At 37.4% G+C, this 10,689-nt stretch overlaps 1 protein-coding gene across 6 annotated transcripts in view; it reads left to right on the top strand.

Moving 5' to 3' along the window:
- Positions 1-10,689, top strand: part of ABCC9 (ATP binding cassette subfamily C member 9) — a 136,017-nt gene that overhangs the window by 2,984 nt on the left and 122,344 nt on the right. For all 6 annotated transcript variants that reach the window (XM_042469862.1, XM_042469868.1, XM_042469866.1 and 3 more), the window contains exons 3-8: positions 1,479-1,637; positions 2,615-2,770; positions 5,099-5,233; positions 6,403-6,565; positions 8,100-8,140; positions 9,806-9,948. In XM_042469862.1, the coding sequence (XP_042325796.1) occupies positions 1,479-1,637; positions 2,615-2,770; positions 5,099-5,233; positions 6,403-6,565; positions 8,100-8,140; positions 9,806-9,948 (797 nt within the window). The remainder of the gene's footprint in view (positions 1-1,478; positions 1,638-2,614; positions 2,771-5,098; positions 5,234-6,402; positions 6,566-8,099; positions 8,141-9,805; positions 9,949-10,689) is intronic.

Raw genomic sequence — 10,689 nt, 5'->3', positions numbered from 1 at the left:
AGATAGATAGATAGATAGATAGATAGATAGATAGATAGATAGATAGATAGATAGATAGATAGCTGTGCATTGGGTTGCACAACATTGCCATTCAAGTCTCTGTTTGAAAACCTCCAAAGAAGGAGTGTGTTCCACTATTGAACAACTCTTATTGTAAGGAAGTTCTTCCTAGTGTTGAGGTGGAATTTCTTTTCCTGTAGTTGGCATCCATTGCTTTTGGTCCTAGTTTCTGGAACAGCAGAGAACAAGCTTGCTCCATCCTCAGTATGACAGCCCTTCAAAGGCTGCTTCTTGGCCTTTTGGCTAAGATCAAGTGTAGTAAAAGGCAATAAACTAGGCTACAGAGACAATACAAGGAGAAGATTAAAACTTTAACAAAAGGAGATAAACTACTTATATTGACTAAACACTCCAACCTATAAAATAAAATAATGCAAAGAACATTTGTTAAATAGAGAGCAAGACACAATTGTAACCAACCTAGTCATCTCACCTACTTAGTCTAACTTAACCTACCCTACCCTGCTTAGTACATGGACTTATTTTACTCTCATAATATAAAAAAAAATACTTTAAACTTATGTCAAAAATGATTTTATAGTTTTCAAACACAGTTTAAATAGTAGTGAAATACATTTATGTTCTATAAATGGCTTTTTTTACTTGTACAGTATTGGTTTTAAGTTTAAGTAATTAAAACTGATCTCAAATTACCATTAAAAAGACCAAACCTTTATTGCTTTAATGTCACAGCGATAAAAAAGTCTTTAACCTGTAAAAACCTAATTGGCTTTTTGACTAATTCTCAATACTATGACGAGAGATTGGAACCTAAGTTTAGCTTTAACAAACGAAACAGCAGAAATCAAGGGGAAAAATAATTACGAGGGGCAACAGGACAGGGAGTGCCAAAATATTTCTCGCCTAGGGTGGCCAAATAACTAGAGCTGGCCCTGTTGCTAAAATACAGTGGGCCCTTGGTATCCACTGAGATTTGGTTCCAGGACCAAAATGGATACCAAAATCCATGGATGCTCAAGTCCCATTATATAAAGTGGCATAGTAAAATGGTATCTCTGATATAAAATGGCAAAATAAATCTCTGCTTTTTTGAATTTGAATATATTTTAAATATTTTCAAGCAGTAGATGCTTGAATCAGCAGATAAATAAAACATGGCTATGGAGAGCTGACTGTACTGCTTTTCTAGCTGTTGTGATAGTCCTAAAAGGCTGGATACCGAGAATGTGTGGGTCCTAGAGTCCAGAAAAATTAACTTTTTTGACAAGTAATGGAGACCCCTGCATTGATTTAACATGAAACAGGTCAACTACCTGCCCCTCAAAGTCGCTAAAGCATTTGCAGATATGAAAAGTATGTGAGGATTCCTCCAGAGATTTCTTTAATCATATTTTTCTCCCTCTTGATAATGAGCTTCAGAAATTCTCTGAAATTATCTCTGTCCTTTTCTTCCTAAGAATCCTACAGATCCATATCTCACCTCTAGCGATTTTCTCAAAACCAATTATGTCCTGGCCGTTCTGCTTTTTCTGGCCCTCATCCTGCAAAGGACATTTCTCCAGGCCTCCTACTATGTTACTATAGAAACAGGCATCAATTTACGAGGAGCTTTACTGGTGAGTAAAGGTGTTACTTCATTAAACTGCACACTATGAAATCTGATGAGACCTTTATGCTTTGCTTCATTTGTTCTTTATAGAAAATCACAAGCAAAGCTGGAGTAGGATAAAAGACAGAGCCACATAGATCTGATAAAAATGTTTACATACTAGAATGAACATACTCCATTAATTGTTTGGCTTGCTTTAACTAATCACTCTTTGGTAGTCTTCAGTGCATATTTCTACTATAATGTGTAAAGGCTTGTGGTGGAGAGTGGAGCCACTTGTATGGGGATTCTTGGATTGTGATAAAAATATTTTAAAAGGGTTTTTTTAAGTTACTTTTTACTTCTATTTTTAAACTTGTCTTTAAAATAGAAATCTGCTTTGTGTTTTAACTCTTATATTAATAGATGTTTCATTGTGCTGTGCTTTTAAATGGTTGTAAGCCCTCTTGCATCCTATGTGTGGAGAAAAGTGGCTAAATAAATAAATGTAATATTTGTTAAAAGACAACATGCAAACTTTAAAAAGACCATCACACACCATAAAAGCTTATTCCAGTCAGTTTCCAAATGACATATTATTAGCTATATTTTTATTATTTATAATATTTTCTGCATAGAAAATGCTGTTTCTTGTGCAGAAAATGTTGTTGGGGACTTATTCCATGCACAATTTGCACATTTTGTGTAGAATAATATTGTGGGGTTTTTTTGGTTAATTTTAATGTGTGATTTTAATAGTTAATTGTTTAATTGGTGTTTTAGGGGTGGGTGGGAATTATTGGGACATGAGGTTTGTATGGATGTTTTAACTGTAAGCTGCCTCAACTTTAACTGAAAGAGAGGTGGGGTATAAATACAGTTTTATTATTATTTATTTTATTTTATTATATTTCCTGTGCAGGTATCAGTATTTCCTGTGCAAAATGTTGCATTTGTGCCCAGAATTTGTACTTGCTGATTGTATACTTGCTTTTTTTTCTTCAGGCAATGATCTATAATAAAATCCTGCGACTTTCCACATCCAACTTATCAATGGGAGAGATGACACTGGGGCAGATCAATAATTTGGTTGCCATCGAAACAAATCAGCTCATGTGGTTCTTGTTCCTGTGTCCCAACCTATGGGCTATGCCCGTTCAGGTAGAGCATGGAAGTAAGGGACTACTTTTTGGAAGACACAACAAATACATTCACTTCATTGGGGGGGGGTGTATAAAAAGTCATGCATATCTCTTAAATAACCAGGTCTTAAAGAATAGTATGTCTTTGAAGACAGCCCTAAGGTCTATAACTGAAGTCATGCACAACGGGTTTAGTTCCACATTTAATCCCAGGTCAAATAGCAGGGAATGAGACCTCACATGATATGTACCATGGGAACTACCACCACCACCAATGTGTAGAAAACTGCCCATGAGCTATAAAGGAATAATGTGATTTTCTGAACTCCTCCACTAGCTGCTGCTGATATGAAAGAGATAGTATAAAATGAACAAGCAAACTGAGTGGCGGTTGGGGGAGGGGGAGGCTCACAAGGAGAGAATACTGGATGAGTATCCCTTACCTAAAATACTTGGTATCAGAAGTGTTTGGGGGGGTTATTTTGAATTTTGGAATATTTGCAGATACATAATGACATATCTTGAAGATGGGACCCAAATCTAAACATGAAATTCATTTATTTTTCATGTACGCCTTATACACATACCCTGAAGGTAATTTAATACATAATAATTTAAAAATAATTTTGCACTTGAAAAAATTGAACCACCAGAAAGCAAAGATGTCACTGTCCCATCTACCCATGTGGACAGTTTTGGATTTTGGAGTATTTTGGATTTTGGTATTCTGGATAAGGGAGACTCAACCTGTACTGCTCATACATTATGTTATGACTATAGCATGTGAAACTCACTATGGAAGTGCTCAGCCCATTGGCAAGTGTAACATTTAGCCATTTTAGTTTATAGTACAGAGATCACTTGCCAGATGTGTGGAGCTTAAACACTTAGAAGCACCAAGTAATGTGGCCCATGGGAAGGGATTAGGGGGGTTGTAATCCAAAAGATCTGAGAGGTCAGAGCTTTCCCAGCTTTCTTTTAGTGCACTTAAAGTTCAAAAGACTCTAAGGAGTTATCCAAGGTGCTAAATTTATTTTGGGGTTAGAGTTCAGCAACTTGGATGGCTTCTTTAAAGTTCAGACTAAAACCCAGAGCTGATTCTACTGAGGCGGAAGATACCAGCCATCACTGATAATGGCACATGACATATGCCAAAATCCAGTGTATTGCACAAAAATGAAGATAGGATGAGGAGAGAAAAAGAAAACATTCTGGATGTTGTACTGTTCATATAATGATCAGTTATAAATAGAAATGGGGTGTTCACAGTTGAAAAACAGGGCTTAAGGGCCTGCAAGAAGCAACCAGGTGACTTTTTCAAAATGGCTGGAATACTGGCAGAAGTTGGTTTTATAACCTGCAACCTTAACCTTCTGGGGCCCACTTGACATCTACTGGCTTCTCATCTACTCTTGTCATGGCAGCAAGGGAACAGTTTATGCATCTTTATAATGCAAGGGCTTCTTGAATAAAATTATTGTATCTGGTTTAAAGAATGTTTCCTTCTCCAAACTTTTCAGTTGAGGTAGAATGAAAATAGAAGGGAAAACCAGGACCTTATTGGTCTCAATAAATCAGATTTCAGCAAATGTTTTATACTAATTTATTCTTTCTTTTACCAGACTCCCAAGATGGGGAGTCTAGCAATAACTTTTTTTAAAAAACCCAAATTCAATGAAATGTAACATTCACAGTCAAAAGCAAGTCAACAAAATATATTAAAACAATAAGCAACGTTGGACTCCATAACAAGGAATGACCACCGTTATCTTTTAAATGAAAACAACAACAACCCACAACCCTTTAATTTTAAGACTTTGTTAAGAGCTGTGGCCAGGTAGGGAAGTTCTATAGAGAGAATGCCATGGGTAGAGGAAACACAAAGCAGGACACTGCATAAATTCTCTGGAGCTGCATAAATTCTCCTGAATTCATTCATCAAAATCGGTATCATTATCATTTTCACCACCACCACCAGTTCTTCAGAAAGTTATATGCAAGATGTGTGTGTGTGTATGTGTCTTTATACCCTAGATATGTGCACACCCTTCAGAGGTGTATGTTCTGCAAGCATAGTTTGATTTTGGCATCCAGATTCAAGTACAACCCCGAACACAGGAATGCACAACACCCTCTGAATGTTTTGGACTTGAACTCCAAGAAGTTCTTGTAATAAATTCCATAGTCAATATCAAGGGACAATGGGAGTTGTGCTCTGAAACATCTGAAGGGCCAAATGTTCCTGACTCCTGCCCTAACAGGTGAAGCCACCTTGAAATTCAGGTCTACAGGCTTGTGCTGGCAACATTTCACAACACATCTCTATGTCTTCCTCCTTTTTTTGTAGATCATCATGGGTGTCATTCTGCTCTACAACCTTCTTGGACAGAGTGCCTTGGTTGGAGCTGCTGTCATTGTGCTATTGGCTCCAATACAGTATTTCATAGCGACCAAGTTGGCTGAGGCTCAGAAGAGTACGCTTGTAAGTCACTCCCTCCAACATGACAACTGTATGGTTAGAGCAGATGGTGACCAGAATGGAATTGCTGAAGTTCTAGGCCGATGGTTCCACCTTCTTTGCTTATGATACTGTATGGCGCCGCTCCATATCCATGGAGGATATGTTCCTGGACTTACCATGGAAAAGTGAAACCGCAGATAATAGTGAATCCCATTGAAATGAATGACTAACTGAAGAAGCAGACAATAGAGTTGCACTAGAGGACCTAGAGATTTTTAGAGAGAACACTTCTAGGTTCTTCTAGCATGACTCTATGGTCAATTTCTACTGGAAGCATAAAGAATTGCAATGAAGGACCAGAAAATGCTTAGGCAGAATGTATTTTTGGTGGGGCATGGTTAAGTAAAACTATGGGTACCAGTTACATGGATACAGGGATTGTACTATATTTGTAAACCAATTGATAGCATGAGATCTTCAAGTAGTTCATGTTAAGAGTAGATGCTGCTTAGCATCATTATTTAACTTCATTTAATGTACACTGGGTCCATAAAAACTGGAGTCAGAACAATCTAAATACCATGAATTACCATGGAAAGTCATGCCATTTATGTAAAACCTCAGAAATAATATTTTAAAATATACAGAGGGTAAATACTGTTGAACCAGTTGCTGGAAATTCTGGAGAATTGTTGTGTATTTACACGTCTGGATAATTACATTTTTCAATGAAGAGAAAAATGGTTCTTAACATTTAAAAAAAATAGTGATGGCATCAACTGAATTCACATGTTTTCTCAAACCACAGTTTGGAATATTGGGGGGGGGGGGCAGCAGTCCCTCATTCCCTTTCCTTGTGGCTTTGGTTTCTGTCTGCAGCTTGGCATGATTTTGGAATTGGCAAACTATGACAGTGCTTGCCTTAAAAACTAGAATCAGATTATATGACCTGAAATGGAAGCTTGTCTAAAATGAACCTTTATCTTCTTGAATGCATGAATAAGACCATTTGCATTAGCACTCATTTCACAACCTGAGCTGCATGGAAAAAATTTCAAAAATAGGTAACTTTCTCTACAGATTTAAAGGCTGGAAAGATAGTTTCTAAGAGGTCCTTTTGTATTCTTCCTTTGATTATTTTTATGTGCAATCTAATGCATTTTTCTCTATCTCCTTTTTAATGGAAAAAGGATTATTCTACAGAACGGCTGAAGAAAACCAATGAGATACTGAAAGGCATCAAACTGTTAAAGCTGTATGCTTGGGAGCATATATTCTGTAGAAGTGTAGAAGATACACGACTGAAGGAACTCACCAGTCTCAAAACCTTTGCTCTTTACACATCTCTCTCCAGTAAGTAATTGAAATCCCATATGGCATCTTGATTTTTAGACCTTATTTAATTAATTTATTTAATAATCTATACCTCTCTATTCTTTATCAAAAGACAAGCTCAGAGAGGTTTACACTCTCTCTCTCTCTCTCTCTCTCTATATATATATATATATACACACACACACACACACCACAAGTGAGTGAAACATGCAGAACTGAGAAGGCTCAGCAATAAAAGCAGTAGTAGGCCAAAAGAAAAAAAGGAAAAAAAAATTCTCCATAATAGTAATGAAAATAAAATATCATCATATCGTAAATAAAAGCACTAAAATAGATCAGGTTTAAAAAAGTGGAGAACATTTATGTGACCCCCTGAAACTTTCCAGTCCATCAAAGAGTAGAGTTGCTTTACTGCAAAGTGACCCTTATTGCAAGGGATATCCCCTTATTTAAGGTGGGAAAGCTTAACACGTATAAAGATGCAAAAAACCCTATATTTTCCAGTATTGCTCATACATGTCGCCCCTCAAATTCTACAACAAATGGCTACTGACTCCACCCCATTTCAGTGCCTATAGATTGAGAGGAAGATCTCAAGGCTATAAAGGGGGTATCATCTTTCACCGTTTGCTCATTCCCAGGATTCATTTCCTTCTCTATATGAACACACAGAGCAATCACATGCAATGCAGGTCATATTCTCCCAAATAAGAGAGCCAGTTGGGTGCAGTGGTTTGAGTGTTGAATTCTGTAGATCAGGGTTCAGGTTCTTGTTCGACCATGGAAACTCACTGGGTGACCCTGGGCAAGTCATACTCTCTCAGCCTCTGCAAACGCAAACCCCCTCTGAACAAATCTTGCCAGGAAAACCCTGTGATAAGTTTACCTTAGGGTTGACATATGTCGGAAAGGACTTGAAGGCACACAACAACAACAAGGAACATCCTTTCAGTAGTTCTTTATTCTCTTCTTCAACTTTAGATACTTCCTGGTAAGATGGGGGGGGGGGAATCTTTGTGAGACTTGCAAGTTTATGTAACTGGACTAAAGGGAAAAATGATCCAACAAAATTGCTCTTCTGACCTCTTTTTCCCTTTCTCATACTCTGGGACAAGCGTGACAACAGCACTCTTAATAGTTCTCTAAACTTCCTTATTGAACTTGGTGACATCAGTTTGTTTACACTATTAATTACAGAGACAGTATCTATGGATGTCTGATAATTGAAAATTTATTTGTTTAAGGACCACCCTGGGATTAAGGGGGACATAACCTTGCTAAATTAAATAATTCCCACACATACACACCCGGAACTATATTTTAACTGTGATACAGCCCTACAATTCCTGTGGGAATACATTTTCCAGCTCAATAAAATACACAAACTGTATTTCCAAGGGTTTTGTTTTTGGTTGTTTGACATGAAAAGCTTTCTTTAATTGCCTGTTAAGGGCTGGTTGGTACATTAAATTCTGAAAAGGAAAGCCTATTAAGGCAAAAGTTCACACTAGTGCCTAAAATCTGATACATCTTGGTGTGCTTCTTTCCACAGTTTTTATGAATGCAGCTATACCAATTGCAGCTGTTCTCGCGGTAAGAACTCTTTTGAAAGGGGTTGTTTTCATGAAACAAAATAGGATTTGAGGAGGTGTAGGATGGCCATTGCAATTGTCCCCAAACCCCTGGCATGCTATGAGACACTAGAAGCTCTTAAAATAGGAATGGGAAACTACTGGGGGTTGCATTGTAGTAATGGATAAGGCTACAGCCACAAGGCAGAAGCAAACAAAATAGTCTAGCTACATAGTTCCCATACTGGTAACCTCCCAATTAGACTACTGCAGCGCACTCTGTGTGGGGCTGCTCTTGAAGATATCTCGGAAATTGCCATCTTATAATGCCAATCTGAAAAGAATCGCAGCCCGAATTCAAGATGCTTGTAATGACACTTAAAGCCCTAAATGGCTTGAGACCTCAGTATTTTATGAGTCTCTCCCTATGTACGCCTGCTCAAGGACTGAGGTCTCTGGAGAGACCCTTTTCTACATTCCACCAGTGGGAGGATGAGGGTTAAGGCTTTCTCTGATGTGGAATGCCCTCTCCTTGGAGGCATGATCAGCACCAATGCTGGCTTTGTTTAGGTGCCAAATAAAAACACAACTATTCACTAATATTTTCAGGGCCTTACTGATTCACTCCCAAATATTTATACACACAGTTTTAAAGTTTTTTACCTTTTTAATTTGTTCTTAACTTGTCAACTTATTTAATTTATTATTATTATTATTATTATTATTATTATTATTATTATTATTACAGTTGGCCCTTGATATGCTCAGATTCTTTGTCCCTGGATTCAAGCATCCATGGCTTGCAAATATTCAAAAAATATATAAATTCCAAAAGCAAACCTTGTTTTTACCATTTTATATAAGAGACATCATTTCTCTATGCCACTATATGTAATGGGACTTAAGCATCCATGGATTTTGGTATTCTCCTGGGCATCATGGAACCAAATCCCAGCAGATACAGTGCCCATTGTATTATGCTTATCATACTTGTATGCTGCCCTGAGATGTTGTGATATTGGTGTACACACACACACACACACACACACACGTGAAATAGTGTGAAGTGATGTGGAGAAGGCCAAGTGGGACATTTTCCCACCATGTTCAGTTCTTTGCAACAATTTCCCAGGTTGCATGCTCAGTTCCATGTGGGAATGTAAAATTTTTGCTTATGTTGTTCTTGTGGGCTGGAATGGAAAACTGCTCATAATCCTTATAAGGATTATATTATAAGGATTATATTATATTACTTCCCTATCATCCTGTCCAGCGCTGTTTTATGTTCCACCCAGGAGAAAAATATTATTGCTGACTGAATGCACAGTGTTTATTATTATTATTATACTTTATTTATATAGCGCTGTATGTTTTCTGCAAGTGAATTTGATGTTTATGACCAGAAAGAACACCAGTCCCGTTCGGATATTCCTTGCAGTGTGTATTCTGATTCTCACTCCAGTTTATGTCCACAATTCCTGAAGAGAGGGTATACAAGATCATCCATTGAGATTCAATAGATATGAAAATGTTTGAAAAGCTGAAAATATGACAGAAATTTTGAGACAATTTTTATGACTCTCTAAGAATAAAACAGCTGCAATTGTGCAACAGCTATTTTATCTCGAGTTTTGTTTTGTCCAAATCAACATGTGCTTCCAGTAACCTTCTCTTTCTCCTATGACAGACCTTTGTGACCTACACGTATTCAGAAAAGGAGCCGTTAAATACAGCCCAGGCATTTGCATCTCTGTCGCTATTCCATATTCTGGTCACTCCGCTGTTCTTACTCTCCACTGTTGTTAGATTTGCTGTGAAGGCCATCATCAGGTGTGTGATTTTTATCAATACAGGTTGAGTAGCCCTTATCCGGAATTCAGAAATCTGAAATACTTTTCGAGCTACAACGCAAGTGGCATAGTATATACTTGTATTGTATTTTCAAGGCCAGCTGGAGAGAGATCCTAAACTTGGAATTGTTCTTTTCAATGACCAAAAAACATTTCAGTTTAAAAACAAAACAAAACACCTTTCCTTTCTTTAAACGCTTAGACTCTTTCTGTGCTATATTTAGCACATTTACACTACCAGGAGATCATGCCTATCTTGTTTTTTCTGTTTAAGCCATTCCAAAGAACCTATATTTGCCAAGACAAATCTCAGCTGTTTAGGGGCTCTGTTTCCTCTTACAGCCAAATCAATTTCCAAGTGAAAAGGTCATAGGATAATGCCTCCTTAGCCACTCTTTCTCCTATTATCATCCATCAAATTATAGAATTAAGTGCTCTGATCCCAAGGTCATTAAGTGCTTACATGCTTGTGCCATGCCAACCTCCTTAATTTCATTGTGTGCAATAGCCTTGCTGCAGTGCTAAATAAACCCCATAAAATCCTGAGTGTACCACTGGAGGCTACTAAAAATGGAATTCTCAACTCTTGTTAATATAAATATCCCCAAGAGTATGTGAGAAGCTTACTCCATAATTAGCTTATCATGTAAGTTATTGCCAAGTTTCACATTTCTTGGCTCAGAAAGACCAATCTTGGCAGTGTGTAATGCTTACTTGCCTC

The sequence above is a fragment of the Sceloporus undulatus genome, chromosome 5, assembly GCF_019175285.1.
Source record: "Sceloporus undulatus isolate JIND9_A2432 ecotype Alabama chromosome 5, SceUnd_v1.1, whole genome shotgun sequence".
Lineage (NCBI taxonomy): Eukaryota > Metazoa > Chordata > Lepidosauria > Squamata > Phrynosomatidae > Sceloporus > Sceloporus undulatus.
The sequence above is the reverse complement of the archived record's forward strand: the minus strand, read 5'-3'. Positions and strand labels throughout refer to the sequence as shown.